General features: G+C 55.2%; 1 protein-coding gene across 1 annotated transcript in view; it reads right to left on the reverse strand.

Moving 5' to 3' along the window:
* Positions 1-1812: 1812 nt before the first annotated feature.
* Positions 1813-21494, reverse strand: part of LOC117868075 (ephrin type-A receptor 8-like) — a 47350-nt gene continuing 27668 nt past the window's right edge. The window contains exons 3-4 of the mRNA XM_034753670.1: positions 4575-5238; positions 1813-1880 (exon numbers count right to left, since the gene is read on the reverse strand). Of these exons, the coding sequence (XP_034609561.1) occupies positions 1813-1880; positions 4575-5238 (732 nt within the window). The remainder of the gene's footprint in view (positions 1881-4574; positions 5239-21494) is intronic.

Genomic DNA, 21494 nt, shown 5'->3' on the forward strand with positions numbered 1-21494 from the left:
TAAAATGTGATTCCGGATTAAGTTCCTTTCGCCTTTCACAGGCGGACGCCTTATTTGTCAAAGCTAAAGATGTTTGAAGAGTGGAGTGCTTTCCCCCACCCCCGTTTGTCTAAGTACCTGCCAGAGTGATGGAAGATGGGTCCGGATCATGGCCAAAGCATTCCTGAGCCTGTCAGTACCAGGGGATGGGAGGCTGGAGCCACGGAGCTGGGGACCGATGAACCCCAAACCCAGGTGTGGGATGAGGCAAATGGGCACCCAGCACGCTACTTCATACGTACCATTCCCTCCTACCCTCCGCATTCACCTTTTGGGGTCCCTTTAGCCTGGGCCTCTGCCCAGACTTGGCCTCTGTCTCTGAGGTCATTCATGTTAATCTGGCCTGTTTGTTGCGGGCACCTCTGTACACTGCTGACAGCCGTCAAGACCCACATCTGCCCTCTCATTGGAGGGAATCACCGAATGCCTCTTGCTGCTGCATACCTGCCCTGCCCCCCTGAAGTCAATGGGAGCTTTACCACGGCCGGCAGGGGGAGGCTGGTCCACGCCAGCAGGGTGCTATGTTCTTCCCCTCCCGCAGAACCCTGAGGCTGCAGCTCCCGCTCTCCCCGGGTTCGTCCCTGGGGAGGGAGCCGGTTTTTACTGTCCCACCCCACTTCCCTTTTGTGTTGAAAATAATTCAGAGCCTCAGCTGACACCAGCAGGGTGTTGGGCAAGAGCCGGAGGTGAGGCCTGCAGCCTCCAGCCCCAGTCCCTGCGGCAGAGGAAAACCAATTCTGCCAGCGTCTCGCGGACTGGGTTCCTCCAGCAGGGCGAGGTGATCTGGTCACTCCCCTCCATGGCGCCCCACCTGCCACTTCGAGGCTGAGCACTGCTCCCCCCCGCCCCTGCGCTACCGCCATCCTCCCTTGTCATTGTCCCCCTGCCCCTTCCACTCCGCCAGTGCTCCAGCCAGGCTCCCTCTCCGGCCCATCGCACACGCTACCACCACTCTGGGCTGGTCCGCCAGCCTTTCCTCGTTATCCCTCTGTAACAGGGGCGTTTGTACAGTGGGGGGCTGAGAGTCATTGAATGAAACTGTAAACCCTGCATGTGATGGAAACCACTTTAAACCAGGGGGTGCGGCAGCACCCCTAGCCCCCCTAGTTCCGGCCCCCCTGCTGTGTAGTGTGCCGCCGCCAGAGAATCCAGCCAACTGTGTATACATTGCATCCAATTGGCCTATTCTTACTCCCATTCCCTTTCCTCAAACGTCTGTCGTTAGAGTGTGGGTTTCTCTGAGCATTGCACGTTGGCGTTTGGAAGTGCCCAGCATGCACTGGGCACTGCCGCTAATACCAATTAACATTCATGATGATGATGGGTCAGCTCCTAAGAGAGAAACGTCCAACAGCAGAACTTCCTCTGGCGAGCAGGGTCGGGATGGAATTCGGGCCCTGGACGGCGGTAGCGGAAGAGCACAACTGAGCTGTGGACAGAAGCACTGAATTCTGTTCCTTTGATATGTTCAGACTCTGGGGGCTTCAATGGAGTTGGCCCAGCAGAGGGCCTGGCCCAGGGTTTTTTGAATCCCCATGTGTAATGTATTTCAGCAACATGTTCATTACGATTCCGTATTGCCCTGGCTAAAGCGTGTCAGCCTGCTCCAGGCAGCCAAGAGCGACTAGTCAGAGCAAACCGCTCACAGGCTGAACAGAATCCGCCCACGACGTTTAGTGAATAAAAATGACATCGGGATCATTCTTGTTTTGTATACAACTCTGCCGCACAGACCAAACACAGACACTCCCTGCTTGGAAGAACTTAATGGGCTCACGACGGATTTGCTAACTGGGAAAGGGGGAAGCTTTTCCTAAAGAACAGCTCCTCCAGCTCTGCGCCTGCAGAGAGGCCGAGACAGCCCGGGGTAGGAGAAGTGGAGAGTGCTGTCAATTCCTATTCATGAGAGCAGCTTGCAAGAAAGAGATTCCCGTTCCCTTTGAGCTCTCCAGGGGGCGCGAAGGGAGCCATAAAGGCAGTGCAGAACTAATACCTGGCTCTGACATCTATAGATGTGACATGTTTATAACCTTGGCACACGAAGCTAGAAGCTGCCTCAGCTCTAATTATCAGTGTTCCGAGGCCCAGTCTACACCTAACACGTAGATTCACACCCCTGCAGGATGTAGTACAACAGATCTAAGCCCTGGTGTGGACACTCCTCGGTCAATGGAAGAATTCTGCCATCAGCCCAGCTGCAGCCTCTTGTGGGGATGGATTCCCACCACCCCAGAAAGCCCCCTTCCGTAGCTGCAGTTCCAGGTTGCACCCCGGGGATCCCTCCCAGCTGTATCTACTCACACACATAGCATACGTGTTGCAGCTCACCACACAGCCCTGCAGGGTACATGGCAGACACAAGAGGCCAGAGGAGGCAAGGAACTTTGGACACAATCACAGCATTCCTCTAGGCTTTCTGCAGGAAGCACGGGCCAGCCACTACTCGGGCTCAGCTGTGGAGAGCCACCAGGCAGCTGCAGGAGAAGAGCAGCCCACAGCACCACAGATTTAGGGGGAAAGGGAGGCTCTCATGATGCTAATCTCTTTGCTCTGCCAAGATAAATAAAGATTTGTTATGGCTATTGCCTGGCAGAGGTCTGTCTGAGGGCCTGGGCACCTGGGGTGGAGGATCTGACACTGGGTCTGCACAATGGACTTCCGAGAAGAACAGCAGGGTTAGTTACAAGTTACCTAGCCGAAGGTGACCTTCTGCCCCTTTACACACGCCGTAGCACCAGAAATCCTTCACTAGCTGCAATAACTCCCCCAAGACACCCGAGAAAGGGCTAAGCCAACGATCGCATGTATCCCAGGATAACAAAAAAACCCTTCAAAAACAGACTCCAACGAGAAACTGCAGAACTGGAATCAATTTGCAAACTGGACACCATCCAATTAGGCCTGAATAAAGACTGGGAGTGGCTGGGTCACTATAAAAACTAATTCCCCCCTCCTGATACTCACCCCTTCTTGTCAACTGTTTGATATGGGCCACCTTGATTACGTTGGCCTCATTAGCACTACAAACGTGATTTTTCCTCCCTTGGTATTCACCCCTTCTTGTCAACTGTTGAGAATAGCCCACTTCCACCTTAATTGAATTGGCCTCGTTATCACTGACCCCCCACTTGGTAAGGCAACGCCCATCTTTTCATGTGCTGTGTATATATACCTGCTACTGTATTTTCCACTCCATGCATCTGATGCAGTGGGTTTTAGCCCACGAAAGCTTGTGCCCAAATAAATGTGTCAGTCTCTAAGGTGCCACAAGGACTCCTCGTTGTTTTTACTAACATCAAAGACAGGAGGAGAGGAGGAATTTAAGAAATTAGCTCTTATTCTTCCTGTTCTCCCACCTCCGCAGAACTCTGGACTCCCCGAGACAGATAATGGTCTCACCAGAGCCTGGGTCTTTTCCAATGTGACTTTGAAAGGTCTAACCTTGCGTCAAGTCTTGTAAGATGAACGACACTGCTTGCCTGGCCCCTAAATTCAAACAAAGCCCGGTGTCCCTGTTTGCAGAGTTGAAGCTCTGCTCCTCTAAAAACCTCGCATGAAGAAACCAAAAGCAAACAAATCTGCAGAGAGGGGCCTCCCGGGGAGCCCAGCGCATGGAGTTCTGTACACACGAAGCACCATGCCAGCCGCACAGCCGGCTAGGAGAGCTCCTTATCACAGTTTATACAGTTGGCAGCACGAACCCCTTCTGGGGGCGGGGGGCTCTTAGGGAAGTCTCCTCTACACCCCTGGGGGCTGCAGGGGCAGCTCTGGTTGGTGATGGGATTAAGGGGATAACCTTGTTTTATACATCTCAGCGTCTCTCTTTTGTTCGCTTTGCTGTCAACTCCCTGCCAAACAGAAGCGAGAGATGCAGCGTGTAGGTGTGCGGGGGTCTCTTCTCTCTGGCCATGAGCTGCTACCAGCGAGTGCACAGAGCAGTTCTCAGCTGCTGGAGGGACAAGTCGTAGCTTTCTACAAAGCAGGTTTCCTTGCCTGGGTCACCAATAACACTGATGGGGATAAACCCCCCCGGCTTTCCGACCCGCTCACACACTCAGCCGTTCACACTGCTGGTTCGCCTCAGCTCGGAGAGGAAAACAGACCAGGACGTTTCCCTTCCATTTGGTCAGTTTCCAGCTAATGTCACTGTCGGGTTCCTGTGCCCTGGCACAGTGCTGCAATGTCTGGATTGCAAAGGCTGCAGGGTAGGGTGACCAGATGTCCTGATTTTATAGGGACAGTCCTGATATCTGAGGGTGTTTCTTATATAGGCTCCTATTACCCTCCACCCCCCGTCCCGATTTTTCACATTTGCTGTCTGGTCACCCTACTGCAGGGGAATGTCAACTTGTTAATAAAAGACCAAATAAAATAAATAAAATCCCCCCCTTACCCACTGGAATTTACAAGAATGTTCACGGGACCATTTCTGCTGTGAGAGCTCATTGTGCAACCCCTATATGGTAGGGCCCATTCTGACCTGTTGGTGTCTTGGCCCCCTTTAAGAGCTAATCCGGAGGTAAAGAGCGACTTACCCACACAGGAATCCCTCTGCTCTTGGTAGCCGGCGCTGCACACACATTTCCCAATGGGTACCAGCCATTCCCCCTCCGCACTGCAGTACATTTTGGGGGTGTCTCTCTCCTCAGAGTGCCTCACACACTCGCCCCGCACCTCCACCAAGGAGGAGGAGTCCGCCCCGGTCACCACCTTGGAGAAGGACGCCAGGTTCCTGACCATCGCGGGGCACTTCTTGTAGTATACCCGGACGGAGACGATGGCAATGCAGGCCCCGATGTCCTGGAAAGCCAGGTAAAAGCCCCGCTTGCTCAGGGGTCCCACGCCCCGCACCTCGGTGTTGAGCTTGAGCCGCCTGACCCCCAGGTCTACGCTGGTGAAGCTCTCGTCGGCTGCTATGGTATCGATCTTCACAAACTGGCTCTCCCGGGTGCTGGTGCCCAGGTCCCGGTCAGACTCCAGGTAGTAGAGGTTGAACGTCTCTTTGCAGGTGCCCAGCACTCCTGGCATACTGTTACAGTCCCGCAGGGTGAACTTGATCTCAGCATAAACCCGACGGGCACCGTCCCGTTGGACCCAATTGCTGCGCAGCCAGTTGTTCTGGTTCGGGGTCATGACATTACAGACCTGGTAGGTGTGGATAGGGCTGAAAAATTCATCCATTTCATTGATCGAATCCCACTGCGGGACAGAGGGGGAGAGGTTAGTACGAACAGCCATTCACTGATATCAGCCCTCAGACGGTGGCAGAGGTGTGAGTGTGAACATGTACTTCATCCCCCCTCAACAGAACTGTCAGAACGGCAGCTGGATGAATTATCTGTTGTGAATAAAGCTGATTATGAATTTAGGGGGGAACTTTGTGGGTCTATGGGATTTAGGTGCACAAGCCCCATTTAAAGCCACTGGGATTTGTGCTCCTAAATCCCTTGAGTGCTTCTGACAAATCCCCCTTTCCTTGAGCCTTTTTGCTGTTTGCAAACTGTTGGCGAGCCCACCCTGATTTCCATGGGCATGTTCCCTGTTTGTGAGGATTGGCCAAAGTTCCTGGGAGCAGATCTCAGGTTCTGGGAAGCTCACAAACTGTCCACTGCAGCTGGACATGGTTATTAACGGCGTGTGTTTAGTCCCTTCAGTCCCAGCTTCTGCTCCCTGACTGAATGACAAACATTTTAAAGAGGTGACTGTTGAATGACAAACAACAAAGAGCAAAAAATGAGCAACGCACGAGCTACCTTTCCTGCAGAGTACTGTGACATCGGGACTGGAAAGTGCATTCTTGCATCGATTAGCCAAGCTCCTCTCCCTGACAACACACCCGTCCCAGCTTCCTTCCTGTCCCTGGCACCGGGAGCTGGCACACGGGGCCTCTGGCCAATCTCCGGCCCTGTCTTTTCCCCTCCCTAACGAGAGCATATTGCAGGTTGCTTTTTTTGGAGGGGGTTCCAGAAGTCAGCCAGAGCCAGCAGAAGGGGCCAGGTCCTGTCATAAAACAAAGGTTTGGGCTCCCAGAAATCTGTAGTAATAATCCCTGCTCAAGCCTCCCTCTCTGAGACTTGTTTGCTGTGCCTAGTAGAGGCCCTAGACTGAGGGGCAGCACAAGATGTCCTGCTGGCATTTAGCAAACACTTCGGCTGCAATGTGACAGCCTCACCGGAGAGGTGCCTTGGGGCTCTCCCGTATCTTCCTTGCACACTGCTCCTTGGGTGGCTTCCCCGACCAGTCATCCCCCAGACTCAGCCATCAGCACTGCTCTGAATACAGCTGACGAGAGCTTCACCGGCTAGACCCGGGGGACAGGCGGCTCAAGCTCAACACCGAGGTGTGGGGCGCAGGACCCCTGAGCAAGCGGAGCTTTTACCTGGCTTTCCAGGACATAGAGGCCTGGTCCAGGGCTCCTCCAAACTTACCAGGTCTCCTGCTTTGCCACCTCCCTCTCTTGTCCTCCTCCCCTCTCTCTCCTTCCACCCAGACTAGCCCCATTCTTTTGCCTTCCCTGGTCCTGAGCCCTAGTCCCTCTCCCCAGCCCAGGGACGTCCCAGCGCATGCCACCGTGCCACCCAAGCGGAAGCCCCACAGGGTGCAGCAGTGGGGCCCAGCCAATGGGCTGAAGGGCCTGTCACGGTGTGTGGGGGGACACAAGGCCCTGCACCCCTGGCTTCCTGCGATTCACCATGACTCTCAGCCAGCCAGTAAAGCAGAAGGTTTATTTAGACGACAGGAAAACAGTCCAAGACAGGTCTTGCAGGCACAGACAACAGGATCCCCCCCCAGTTAGGTCCATCTTGGGGTCTCGGGGCCCCACAGCCCCCTTGGGAGGTCAGAGCCCTGTCTGCTTCCCAGCCTTTCCACCAGCCAGCTCCTCAAAACTCTCCTTCAGCGACCCCTCCCACAGCCTTTGTTCAGTTTCCCGGGCAAAGGTGTCACCTGGCCTCTAACCCCTTCCTGGGTTCTCATGTTACATGCTCAGGTATTCTCCCTCGGTCAGTCTCCCATCCCCCAATGCAGACTATCCTAGCCACACTCCCCTGTCAGCATTTAAAGACCACAGTAAGAACAGTCCCAGTTCATCACAGGACCCAATCCCCCAAAGGCAGGGATCCCGTGTGTCTGTGTGGGGAAGGGTGGGAGGGCAGGAGGGAGCCAGAAAAGGGCTCAGACCCTGCTGGGAGAGGGCTGGAGCTTTGGAATGATGCCACCCCTCCCTGGACGCTGTACTTGCCCTTCACATGACCCACCAGAGCGTGACATGCAGCGTGATACTGGGGGCAGGCCCCAGGCTCAGCCATGGCCCTTGCTCACGCCTTGCCTGCTACGGGAGGCCTGGACTCTGTCAGGACACTGGTGCGTCTGGCAAATCTGCCCAAGCGCCACGGACACATGGGACTGAGGCTGTAGGTGGGAGCCTGGCGCTTGGTTATTCCTGCTGGCATGCACCCTTGCTTTGCGCCCAGCCACGGAGCACGATCTGCCGACGCTGCCCTACCATGGCCAATCACAGCCGCGACGGAGATATGCAGAGCAGGAAAACCAATCTTGTCAGGAGCTCTGCAAGAACCCAGAAATAAACCCACAGCTCTGCTCTAACCGGACACAAACCTGGTTTCCCATTCCAGTGATGAATCACAGCTCATTACGGACACAATGCCAACAACAGCTGAGAGAGAGCATGGACCTCATTCCACTGTGCACCCACCAGGGTAATCCCACCGACTTCACACCCGCACTGCAAACATGAGGGAGTGGCAGGCCAACGGATCACGCAGTGTCACGCTGCTTGCCAGGGAACCCCTCCGCACACCTCATCCTGCATTGCTCACGTAGCGACATGCTGCACAAGGGCTAGGAATGACCCCTGGGCTTTACTACTACAACACTCCCCCACCCTGTGTTTCAGCAGCGGTGTTTGAACCCAGGACCTTCAGATCCATAGCAGAGACCTCGGCTACTAAAGTCCAAGGAGTACTAGAGTAGCAGTAGTAGTAGGCTGTTATCCTGTATGTGGAGGAGCCGCTAGTGGGCAATATGACACACACGGTGCAAGCACGTTTCACTAGCAAAGATTTTTCAGATCTGAACCAAGCCCTTAGAAATGTCACTTGTGTTTCAGAATCCAACCCCTGAATCCATGTGTGCCTCTCCCTGCCCGCAAGGCCTCTGCCACCAACCCACTTCAGCTCAAGGTCTTTCCTTTAAATCAGACACCAAGCCCATCGAAATGGCCCGGTCGCCCCCAGATGCTGGAAGCAGCCGCAGGGGCCCTGCTTTCCCAGGCTGCAGGACATGCTGGTCCCTGGAAGTGCGGAGCCACTTAGAGCTGAGAACTCTCGGCTTGGCTCTTCCAAACCCCATAATATGCTGTCTAGCCCTGCTGACCACAGGCTCGTTGGCTCCTGTCGCACTGGCTCCTTCTGCAGCGCATCCGTGAGCACATGGTTAGCAGGGAAGAAATGCACTCACTTCTGGAATAGTCTCCTAACTTTCTATTGCTGTCCCAGAGCTCAGACCTGCCTGGAAAAGAGAGGAACTCCCCGTGTGTTGCATTCATTAGGCCCCAAGGAAAATGAGTTCAAAGGGGATATTGAAATATGCTGGTGCATAATTGAAAAGTTAGTCACTCGCTCTGGAAAAATGAACTTCTGCTTACTATAAAAATCATCTCCAAAATTAGACAGCTGCATTGAGGCATCTTGTGCATCCACTCCACAGACACCACGTGACAGGCATGTTAGCAATATGCCCAGGATGGCATTCAGAAAGGCCATGTGTCAGCTCGGTAGGACCGCTTTCCGACCCTAGCACTGTGCAGGACCAGAGAGAATGGGTATGTCTACCCAGCAGTTTATGGTGTGATTGTAAAACAGAGCCATACCCTGCTAGCTTTCATCTACCTACCTAGGTAACCAGGTAGCAGTGAAGAGGTGCAGGCTAGCTGCCCCCGTACAAGCTCATCAGCTTGCTAGCCTGCGCAGGGTCCATGCCAGCGCAGCTTCACTGCTATTGTTACCCAGGCTAGATTAACGCTAGCTCTGGTACGCCTACCTCAACGTACCCAGTGGGCGCAGGACCCCTGCCTCTGGCTACCCCGAATTGTAGGGATTCCATCTCCAGCACATTTGGGGACTTGGAGTGAAATGTAACAACCAAGCATCTGACAGCTGAGCATCCTGGCTTTGTCTTCACGGCAGGGTTCACTTGAGTTATCTGCATTCAGGTTAACCCCCCTCGAGTTAGCCCAGCTCCAGTGGGAGTGGACACACTGCGAAACAGCACTGGAGCTGCACAGAGCGATTGGGTCAGCAGCCAATGAGCATTAACCTGCGCCCCCAGCCAGGGCAGCCAACTTTTCTACCCTGCACCACAGGGAATTGCAGAGCGCACCAAAGTGGTGCAGTCTAGCTGCCCCGTGTGGACACTGCTGCACAACGAAAAGGGACCTAGCTCCGTTAACACAGTCCTGTTCGCTAAGGTGAACTAGGGACCTTTTAGTTTGTGCCAGCAGCATCCACACAGGATGGTTCGGGTGCAATGCTCTGGTGCGCGTGGAAGTTCACATCCCCCGTGGGCCGCACTGTGGCACAGCGTAAACAGCCTCAAAGGTGCAACACACTCAAGTGAAGGGTCTGTGTGTGGACGGGAGACGGGACAGGGCCGACACTCAAGTTAATTCTGCAGTGAAGACAAGGCCTCAGCAGGTTGTAACTAGAGCTAGCTGGAAATCCTCAAAGGAAAATGGAACCCCAATCTCCTCTCTGGCCTTTTGCCCCAAGCTCCACGTCCGCTTCCCATTGATCGATGGCTCACAGAGACAAGGTGGCAAACCCAGCCCATGATTACAGCCCCTCCTCCCTCATCCTGGTCCAGGACTCTGATGGCCTCATTCACTGATGCAATAGCTCCCAAGCCAATGCTCTAGACTGGCCAGTTGAACTTCTCCACATCCGCCATGAACACATGGAAAACAGCCCCCGAACCGCGCACCTAGGGAGGCCCCTTCCCAATACACTGGGGAAGAGTGAGGGGTCGTGTCACTGCACCAGACCAGGCTGTTGTCATTCACACAAACAGAAACGCGTCAATGTGGGGTTCTCTCTCTGGGGTGGGGAAAGGGCTGAGTTAAGGTTGGTAAGTGAACGTTTCCAGCCTCTGTTTGCCCCAACCCTGCCAGCCCTGTCCTACCAAAGCAATAAAAAGAATCAGCAAACCCAGTGGGCCCAAGGTGGAGCTGAGGCGACAGGAGCCAGGACATGCACCATGGAGTGATTCCAGGCACGGCGTACAGGCCAGCACAGCACTGGAGAGTGCGGCATGCTACGCTATAGCACAACACAACACAGCACTGGAGGGTATGGCACATCACACTGCAACACAACACAGCACTGGAGGGTGTGGCACATCACACTGCAAAACAGCACAATACAACACAGCACTGGTGACTGTGACACATCACACTACAACACAACACAACACAGCACTGGAACGTGCAGCATATTACACTACAGCACAACACAACACAGCACTGGAGCGTGCAGCATGTTACACTATAGCACAACACAACACAGCACTGGAGCGTGCAGCATGTTACACTATAGCACAACACAACACAGCACTGGAGCGTGCGGCACATTACGCTATAGCACAGCACAGCACTGGAGCGTGCGGCACATCACACTGCAGCACAACACAACACAGCACTGCAGCGTGCGGCACATCACACTACAGCACAACAGGGCACTCCTGCAATCTCAGCCTTTTCATTCTCAAGCATGTCCCCTCACTGGAGTGAGTGGAAAGCCGTTCTCCAGCTCACTGGGAAATGGGTGGGGGAGGACGTTAAAGCCATTGTCACAATTAATTGGGCACAAATGACACCAACATCTGTTTTCTGTCTTTTTCCTGCTGAGCCCATTGAGACATTAATTGCAATTGCGTGCTGGAAAAGGCGCCTGCCCACCCCACTGTCAGTGCCATGAGGTGCAGCACCAGGATGGCTCACTGCCCCCAGCACTCACCAGACAGCGCGTGCGCTCTCTGCTGCGAGGTGTCACTGGGAGCTGGGGCTCCGGGCAAGCAAAGAACAGGGCTCTCTGGGGAACGTGACGAGCCAGAGTCCAGCCCCTTCTCCACTGAACACTCACAGACTCACCAGGCCCGCGGTTCCCAAAGGAGCAATACACTGCCGCTAAGAGTCCTACCCTAGAACACAGCTTGTGCACAACACACAGCACTGAGATATATTTATAGTGAAAACATGGATCCAGGTATTATCAAAGACCAGAGAGTGAAGTGAGAGTGAGTAAAAATATTGGGAACAAATGGCTACATATAAAACAAATCATAACACGCTTCCTAGAAACTACACTTAACTCGCAGGCTAACCCCCGTCTACGGACACTTCTCTCATCCAAAGTTCTCCCCAGTGTTTTCACCCAAGCCTGGCTGAGAGCCTTTTCTCATGGAGCAAACTCACTGTCCATTTACTTACTCATTGAAGGATGCCAGGGTGTCTTCTTTGTTCCCTAAATATACTTGACAAAACCTTTGATGTGCCCCTCCAGATAGGGTAACGTCCCCCCACCACTGCTTGCTGCCCTGTTACTTTTCTCACTTTGAAGTTTTCACAACCCTTTGTTAGCATTTCATTCAGATTGGTGAGCGGAGATGACTGTGACCCGTGCAATACTTAATTTACATGTAAACAGCCAGCTAGAGAAACACGTCTTGTCTGATAGCAAACCTGGTGACCTGTCCCTAAGGCACAGACCTTACGAACATAACATTCAGCCTACGTACATCACTACTTATAACATCCATACATGCATCTTGCCATGATTTTGATGACTAGTGTGACACTGGCTTTCAGTTGACACCTCCCATGACACTTCTTGGATTGTGTATACCAGATCCAGAAGATCCCTGTTACCCCTCTCTGCACCCTCTGTGCCCCTTGCCCGTTGGCACTAAGAGTTTCCTGGTCACACACATTCACCCTGCTTGCGCCATGCCCGAGCCACCCCTGCCCATGCCTGATGGCAAGGCCTCTCTCCATTACTGCTGAGCACCCCTCGGGCATGCTCAGGCGGGCGGCCACTACGCAGGTGGCTAGGGGTTATGTTGTTAGCCCAGCCTGTCCCCGGCTGGCCTCAACCCAAGGTCAAACCTGCAGGAGACCTTCCTGCTTTTCAGATGTTCTTTGCTTGCTCTTTGCCCCGGCTCTCTGATAAGGCCACATCTGTGGGGTCAGACCTTGCCCCACCTCCACAGGTCCTCTCCTGTGCGGCCTCTGCCTCGGCACCAGGGCTTGGCTCTCAGAGCTACGTGGCTCATTCTCTGCACTGCAGGCTGGCACTCAACATGACATGGTGCTTGCCGGCCAGCAGGCCCATGACCTTCCCAGTCTGGCCATCCCCACGCCTCGCTCCCTCCTCCCTTGACAGGGGTCTGACGGCTCCTCACCCAGGTTCTTACCCTTGACACACAGGCTGCTACTGGAAAGTGGAGGCGGGTCGGGGGCCTGGGACGTTTGTGGGGAGCAGCAGACAGGGAGGCTGGGGTAGCAGAGCTCTTCGAGTCTGCCCTATCTTAGAACTGAGGCGCAAAGCAGCGACTCTGGGCTGCCCCAGCCTCCTCTCGGTGATGTAAACCAGTTTCCTTTCTCAGGCCTCTGCTAATGTGCATCGCTTGCCTCTGGGGTGGCCACCAGTGCGCCTGACACAGCATGCCACTCGCTGCGCCGCCTCCGAGCGCAGACTGCAAGGGGCTTCTCGAGCAAAGACTTCTTCAGCCTAACGTGTGGAGCCATGCAATCAGCACAGGCCTGGCTGCAGGCGGCACACCCGGAGAGATACTGACAGATAACAGAATGAGTCAGTCCAGTCCTGCCTGTCACAGGCAGCGCAGGCCCATCCTCTCTGGACTAGCCCTCCAGGGCCAGGGTCACTGGGATCACACTGCAGCTCCAGCAAGGCCCGGAGCCCCTGGGGGGATTCGCCAGCAGGGGTGGCAGGAGAGGGGTCCTGTCATCCTGGCCTCTACTCCAGGGTCTTAAACTGGGGGAGCACAGCCACAGCCACAGCCCCCCTGGGTGCACAGGCGCTGACTCTCCAATGTGCCGGGGGTGCTCTGCCCCAGGCCTTGCCCCCACTCCACCCCTTCCCCCAAGTCCCCACCCCGCCTCTTCGTGCCCTTGCCCCACCCCCACCTCTCCCCGCCCTCATCCCACCCCCTCCCCCGAACGCGCCTTGTCCTCACTCCTTCCCCCTCCCCCCCCCAGAGCCTCCTGCATGCCATGAAACAGCAGATTGCGGCAGATGGGACGTACAGGGAGGGAGGAGGAGGCGCTGATCAGTGGGGCTGACCGGTGGGTGGGAGGCTCTGGGGGAAGGAGGGGGCTGCTGATAGGGGGGCTGCTGACCTCCCACCATTTTTTCCCCAGTGGTGCTCCAGCCTGGAGTACCCACAGAGTCAGCGCCTATGCCTTGGCGACTCATGAATCTCTCTGTGCCTTGGTTTTCCCCTCTGCAAAACCCTTCCCTGCCTCGCGGGGAGGGCGGAGGAGTAGCTCCTCCAGGGTTTCCCAAGCACTTTGAGCTCCTCTGATGCCAGTCGTCACCATTATCCGCTGCGCTGTGTAAACATGCCGGGCACAGGGCGTGGCTCCCAGGTCCCATCCTCCATGACGCCGAGCTGTTGGGGATGGGGGCAGGTACGATGCTGGGCGGGTCAGTTGCTCCCTCTACTTACGATGGGCAATACAGCCAGAGCCCGGACTACCTTCGCGGCGAGTGATACAGTGGGCGGGAATGGCTTTGTGCTGCACCTCTGCAGGTGCTGTGAGCGGTCAGCACTGCGAAGGGGGAAGCGCTCCGAGGCTCAGCATCTGGAAACACCAACTCATCAAACCCCAAGGGGCTCGCTGCATTCAATGGCTATTTAGATTGGGGCGGGGGCCATCTTTCTCTCCTGTTTTCATACACCATGCCGGCTGGGCCATGACTGGGGCTCCTGCGTGCTACAGTAATACAAAGAATTCAGAGTAACAGAGGAGGTGCTGTCTCTCTGCTGGGACGCAGACCAGACCCCCATGGGGAGTGGTGGATGTCCCATCACTTGGGATTCCCTGGGAATATTCCCTCCGGTCGGGAGGAATGATCTGGAGAGGTCGTTCCCATCCCTGATAGCTCGCTCTAGCAAAGGCCACTGAGAACTTGTCCAAACCAAGTGTCTGATCGACTGCTGGGAAGCTGGTGCCACTGATTAAAAGAACTATATCAAAGCGAGGTCTTTTATTAACAACCCAGAGTGTGTCCTACCTGAAGAGCGATCCCACATCAACCTGCAACTCTCACTAGGTCCCTGGGCCACCAGCATGGGACAAGCTCTCGTCCTGTGTGTGTAGAGATTCAGCACGCAAGGTCAAGCATTAGGCAGCTCTGTGACTTTAAGGGTTTCTCTCTTTTTCTGCAATTATAGGGCCTCATGGCTAGTTGCCCTTCGCAGGAGAGCCTGGCAGAGCTGCCGTTGAGCGGGGGCCTGAGGAGGAGGGGAGAAGGATCAGTTCAATAACGAGGGCGCTGTGAGTGCACCTGGCCTCTCCAGCCGCGCTCGCCTTGGCCTGCTCCTGGCTGCTGGTTTGAAGTGGCTTTTATTAAACGCAGCTCAGCTCGTCCCCCGTCACCGTGATAAGATCCCCTAGCGAGACGAAAATGAGGACATCATAATTAGCGTGGCGAGTGCGCGGCGGGGGGAGGGAGCGCGATTCCATCTGCATTCAGGGGCTCCTTTAATAGTTTAAATTAAAGTCAACACAAGTTATAAAAAAAGAAATACCAGATTATAAAAGGGAAAAGATGCAAACAGCAGATAGCTGTGCGGCTGAGCAAGGGCTCCGAAATCTCCCCAGGGCCTGCGCGGTGCAACGGAGGGGGACAAGGAGGAGGAGGGGAAGTCGTAGGGAACGAACACACAAGGAGAAAAGCCTGGCTCCATGAAAGAGCCTCAGCCTTGCTATTGTCCATGACAATCCCCCAAACGGCTCCCATTCCCTGGCTGTGCCAAGCCAGGGGACCCCAGGCCTACGATCACGCCCACAGGGAACAGCCACAGAGCCTTTCACTGCTGGTCCTGCCAGCACAGTAGAGCTGCCACTGCCCCCAGAAATGTCCTGAGCTCTTCCCCAATGGGAACTGAGCCGTGATTCCTTCCCAGAAGCCCCCAGCACTGTCAAGTGGAAGAGGGAAAAAAAAACCCACATTATTGTAGCAATAAAGCATTAAATGGGGTTTTTAATAGCGACAATCCCCATGAAATCAGTCACTGTGATGGCTAACAAGGGATTTGTTAGGCAGTTAAATACCCTGAGCTTTACCTCAGGCCCTTAACTGCTGGTAGTGACCAGCGTCCGGGAAATTAGCAGTAAGTGCTTTTATCTTGTTTAAATCTTTATTTTCAAAAGGCTCCGCTCCTCCTGACGTCCCCATTTTTAAATGAATATTAGCTGCACTGTGGCTTGTTCTGTCCTCTGCTCTCCGTGCCAATATTCATGCAGGCAGAGCCCTGACCTGCCGGAGGAACCCCCGGAAATCTCACAGCAGGCCAAGGGGGTTCCTGGCAGCTGTAAAAGCCTCGCTATTCCTGCAGCACAGTCGCCCGAGAGACTGCTGCAGACCCATGGCTTGGGGTCCCCCCCCCATTCTGTGCTAGGCAGTTACAAATAATGCAGATGGGGGTTCCTGCATTCAAAGGCTGTCTGACAATGGCCACTGTCCTTGTAGGCCGCAAAGCGTCTCTGTTCTACGCCCAGGCCTTCCAGAGCTGTGAACTCTCCAAGCCAACAGCACCCAGGCTAGCGGAGGGGTTGGCCATGGGGTAGGGAGCACCTCGCCTCCCATGTGATGGTACAAATGCCTTGTAGAAAAAGAGCCGGCCTGGCTCACTCTGACCCAAGAGCTGTTGCCATTGACTGACTGTCTGGTGGGAGGGTTCAGGTCCCAATAGCTCATTGACTTCCCTGGCAGCAGGCTCGGGAGAGGCCAAGCCAGAAGTGGGAGAGGTCTTTAGCGGGGTAGTGAGCCAGACGCTCCTGCTGTCTGTGCTGTGACTGCTCCGTCGATGCAGGAGATCAGCCCCCGGCCACCCCGCTGGTGCTTCACCAGCGGGAAACTTTCATCAGTAACACACAAACACTATAGGCGGTTTCTCCTGTGGCGTGTGTCTCAGCTGGTTGTTTAAGCAAATTTGGTGCAATTCCACTGGATACTTTTTGGATTATTCCAGAGCGAGGACAAGCTGGTTTGGGGTTTTGTTGCTGTTCATGGGCTGCGTTCACAGCACCCAAAAGCAGCCACACAGTTAAACTGAGAGTGACAGAGAGCGAGGCACCTGCCACTTACCAGGAAATCAGTCTGGAAAACAAGCAGCGATTTCTTCTGAGCAACACACTGCAGGCAACTGACCGTTACCCAGACAGAGACAGACATACAGAGAGATTACAAACCAGATTCTGCAGCCAGATCTCCAACAGAGTCCGCGTTCACAGAGCCGTTGCCAGGATCCTCATTAACAAGCAGATGACAATAACCAGGATACTTATCCAGGATCTCACAACACTTGTCAATCACTGAGTGACTGACCCTCACAAATTGCCCCCCGTGGGACAGGTCTGTATTATTAGCCCCATTGTGCAGAGAGGAGAGACGAGGCATGAAGAGTTGAGCATCTCGCCCAAGGCCACCTGGTGAATGGTAAAGCTAGGGATCTACCCTGCCCCCCCTGCTCTCACCACTAGAGCAAGCTGCCCCTCAGTTCTCCTCCCCTGACTGACGGGAAGCAGGCGGCCAGCTCTTCTCAGAGCCAAGAGCCTTCACAAAGGCAAACGCGTCCGTGTTGGTGTGCGGTGAGACTGCCCCGCTGCATGTCCACGTGTGTGTGCGTCCAGATGTGGGGCTGTGAGAGGAGGTGGGGTCAGGCGGGGTCCTGGGACAGGCGGTGAAAGTGCTTTGGCTGCCATGACAGAGAGAGTCCCACATCAACCACAGACTGCAAGTTACATGAGAACCAGCACTGGCCACACCGGCAGTGCGAGAGAGGGTGGCCCTTTGTTCACTAGTGAAGGGGCAGTTTTTCAGTCTGGTTGGAGGCCTGGCTAAGGCTTCTGGAAGTATCTAGATCCCACTGGACATGCTTAGGGATTTAACACAGCTATTAGCATAGTCACACGCCTCTGGCATGACATCATCTTCTTTGCATTGTCCCGTCCATACAAGTGGCTTGGTCCTTTCTGTCCCCTGGGACTGAGCAGGGCAGGAGGGAGGAGGCTGCAGCACCAGCTGCCAGAGGTCCTGGTGGAGGTGCAGGGGACCTCACGGGGAGCGGCGGGGGGCTGTGCCATTGGTGCTCCAGGCGCTCCCTTCGTAATTAGCATTGCAGGAATCATTCAGCCTCTTTAGATACTCGGTGTCTGAACAAAATCATTTCCTGTTTGACTTTGTAAATCAAAGGAGACGATACAATAATTATTAATAATATGTTGACTCATCTCATCAGCGTTTTAATTAGTCAGTCGAAAAGCAATTTGCAGAGGGGCAGATCGGGCTCTCTCTGATCCGACGGGTCACGTGCCATGCGGGCGCAGGGGAGGAGGGCACTGGGGCGCTTTGTGGCAGGGGCTGGCAAAGGGCAGGGCGAGACGGGGGAAGCGGGGCTGTTTGACGGCACTGAGAAGAGTTTAATTGTCAGCGTGAAGGGAACAGTTCCAGGGAGGGAGCTGGCCATGAATCTCTCGGGAGCACTTTGAAGTTTTAATTGAGAGGAGCTGAAGCCTGCGGGGACAGGGCTGCCCCCACTGACCCTTCCTCCCCCTGCATGTGTCACTGAGATGGAGGGTGACGGTCGGTGTAATTAAGCCCTGGCATGGCGATTACAGCCAATTATGCACCTGCTAATCCCCCAGAGAGAGGAAACGTTGAACCAGACCACAACACTTCCCGCTGGCCTGCCCTTCCCTGGGGTCAAAGGGCGCCCAGCCCGAGCACACTCAGGCGGCTGGGTTTGTGCTTCCAGGACCCGGCACCTCTGCTCTGTGAGCTCAGCCAGTGCAACCCACCAGTGCCTCGTCTTACCTGCTGCAGCTGAAAGCGAGGGAGGAGTCTCTTGAGGCTGCCAGTCCAAATCCAATCTAGGGCAGTGATGACTGGAAGTTATCACCATCTGCAGCTACAGCCCTCTAGGGGCCTCCTGGAAATACGGTTGTTAGACTCTTGGTCCTGCTTCTAACAGACAACGGCCCACATGAGAACACACACCGTCCCCCCTTGCCTAGAGGGGGGCACTGTTTGCAGAGAGCAGTGATGGGGGAAGCCAAGGCTGCCATGACACCAAGACCACATTGAACAGTAAAGAAAAACAAAGCCTCATTTTCACAACGCCTTGACTTCCCTCAGAAGACAATGATCTTCCTGAAACTCGGCATGGTGCAGGTCATCCCCGAGGAGAGTTTTCCTGGGAAGTCAGGTAAACATTACCGTGTTTTGAAGCGATGATGTTTTAAAAAATTTACTTTAAAAAAAAAAATTGCCTTTCCAGGTTCATCAGAGTTTCAACCTGGCTGGGCCCAGAAGATCCGGGGGTGTTTCGTTTCCTCTTGCTCAGGAGAAACCAGCCAGTGTTTTGGGGGGAGCGTAAAAAGTAACAAGCTGTTTCAAACTGGGTAAAGCGCAGTGCATATAAACACGGACTGGCCTAAGCTGCCTTTCCGAGCCAGTCTGCTGGGCTGAACCAGGACGTGGAGGATAGGAGAGCCGTGGGAGATGCAGCGGGGCAGGCGGCCTGGAGGGGTCTGACAGGTGCCCAGGGAAGTAGGGGCACACAGCGCTGAGGAACTGCACTTCCACCAGGTGAATGCCATTGGTGCCAGGCTGTCGCGGTCCCCTGGGGCATCTCATGGAGCTTCCGCCTTGTAATTAGGCAGAACCTGATAGATGATGCTAGTTTTGGGTTATCCTTCCCCTGTGCGCACGGCCGATGGCGCCCCTTGTAGTGCCACAGGAACATGCAGGTAGAGCACATTCATAGCCCACCAGGTCCCCGTGCCGAGGGAAACCCACCAGCGCACCTGGCAGCAGGCTTAGACCACGGCCCTGCTGGGAGCAGAGGGAGGCGACAAGCGCCTGTGGGACGTGGCTTGGGGGGTGAGGGATGAGTCTCTTGATGGAGAAAGCCAGCGTGGGAAATTCTGTCCCTCAACAGGAAGTGTCTGTGACAGATTAGTCTGGCTGTGAGCCGTATTTCACACGGGACAGAATTAATGCTGGGAATGAAGGCTCAGCATTAGAGGAGTCCTGCATCTTCCATGCAGGCTGAGATGCCTTCAGGGTGACCCTCCAGCCAAGGCAATTAACACCCTGAAGCCTGGTCATTCAGGCCAGGACCACGGGCAGCCAGCCCTAGGGGGAGAGCAGGGGCTTTATTTAGTTAGGTAGCTTCTCAGAGAGGAGCCTGAGCTCAAGGCGCCTTTGACAAAAACAACCAGGCTCAGTAAAATCCCAGGGTGACAATATTCCCCTTCCCCAGGCAAACAGCTGCCCCTGCAGCCCCTCCCCCTCACAGCTGGCTCTGAGAACAGGCCCTGATGCCGGTGCGAGGGGGCAGGGGTTGTTCTAGGGTCTGGGGCCCTGACAGAGACTGCCCTGCCTCTCTGTTATGCGTAGGGGAGGGGGCGACTCAGACAGCCACCCTAATTTCAGCAGGGGCAGGATGGCACAAGGAGATGAGCATCTCTCAGGCAGGCAGGTCTCAAACCACTGGGGGCGCCACAGGGAAAAAACAAAGCCTTAAATTCTACCCCACGACCCAGCACCACATGGATGCTGGAGCTGGCACAGCGGCACGGGCTCCCGCCGAGACACACTGCTCCATAAAGAAGCTGCAGCATTCCGCACCTGCTTCTGTTTCCAGGTCGTCATGGGTCCGTCTACACAGCTGCTGGGAGCGGAATACCTGCTAGCTCTGCTGGAGCCAGCACCTAAAGAGAACCGTGGGACCATGGTGACTTGGGGGGCTAGCCCGAGCCGCCCATGCCATTGCAGTCACACCTCTATTTTCAGGGGCAGGCCGGGGCACAGCTAGAGGTTGCATGTCACCCTCCCAGCGGCTGTGGAGTCAGACCCTTGGAGTGCAGCCCCCTGCCGAGCCCCGTGCAGCGTCTACGCAAGAGGTGGCGAAAGCCTGGACCAGGCAGTAAGGGCTGTAGCTGAAAGACACGGCTGCAACCACCTAGCCCTGCGTGGATGGTAGAAAGCCACCCAGACAGCGCTTCTGCATGGCAGTGCTTCCCAGCAGCCCCAGCCTGGGAACTAATGGCAGACACGCACCCCACCGGGTGGGACAGACACAATCCTCAGCTATCTGCTGCTTGCTCCCCAACCACGAGCCGCTATCTTACCTAGATTAATCTCAGCCAACCAGCTCTCACCTGTGTGCCAGTCTCACCGTGTGCCCGGCGCTAGGCGTTCTGGCTGGGCTGGGCGAGGCAGTGATGGAGAGTTGGGTGCCATCAGCATTCTGCAGGCATATCGCATTGCGAGCCCTTCCAGCAGCCCCATACACACTGGGGGGGGGGAGGGGGCATGCCGTGGAGCTCCACACGAGAACACCCTCCGGGAGGAGGGCCCTGCCCCACGCCGCCCGGTGATAATGTGCTGCTTTGGCCACTCCCAGGGCTGAAGGCAGCTGAGGTAGCAATACTGGGTTATGACTGTGTGCCCACACTATCGCCAGGAGGGGAAGGCCTGCCAAGGCCACCAGTGCAGTACCCAGCCCTGAAAGCACACGGCAAGGACTCGAGGCTGCCAGAGGCATCAAGTTGGTCTGAAAATTGTTGTGCCACAACCTTCCGTACACTCCGAACCAAAACTGCAAGACTGCACTCGGGGCAGTAGCAAAGCCAGATCATCAGTGCGACAAGCATCATTCTCTGGACACAATGGCTGGCCTCCCTATGGTCAGGCGTTGACAATCCCCACCAGCATCATTCCCAGCTCCCTCCGCTGACCCTCACCAGCCAGGACAGACCTGGATCCAGAGCACAGGCTGTTGGACAGAGGGTAATAAGATGCCCATTTGGGGTAACGTTCACTGGTCAATGGAGAAATCGTCGCGAGGGCACAATCTTCAAAGGATATTTTAAGTGGCAAATATGGAACAGGAAACACAGGAAGTGAAACTGTTTATCCAAAGCAACAAATGGGTTTAGGACAGGAGCGCCGGAACAGAGGGAGCCAGGGGGCCAGGCCCCTCTCACTTTTTACCAGCCATAAGGGCAAGTCACGGGGGGAGGGAGCAGGGGGCTTGGGGAGAAGGGGCAGAGTGAGGGCGGGATTTTGGGGGAATGGGTGGCATGGGGGTGGGGCCTCAGGAAGAAGGGGTGGTGTGGGGGCGGG

Source organism: Trachemys scripta, chromosome 19 (assembly GCF_013100865.1).
Source record: "Trachemys scripta elegans isolate TJP31775 chromosome 19, CAS_Tse_1.0, whole genome shotgun sequence".
NCBI classification, from domain to species: Eukaryota; Metazoa; Chordata; order Testudines; family Emydidae; genus Trachemys; species Trachemys scripta.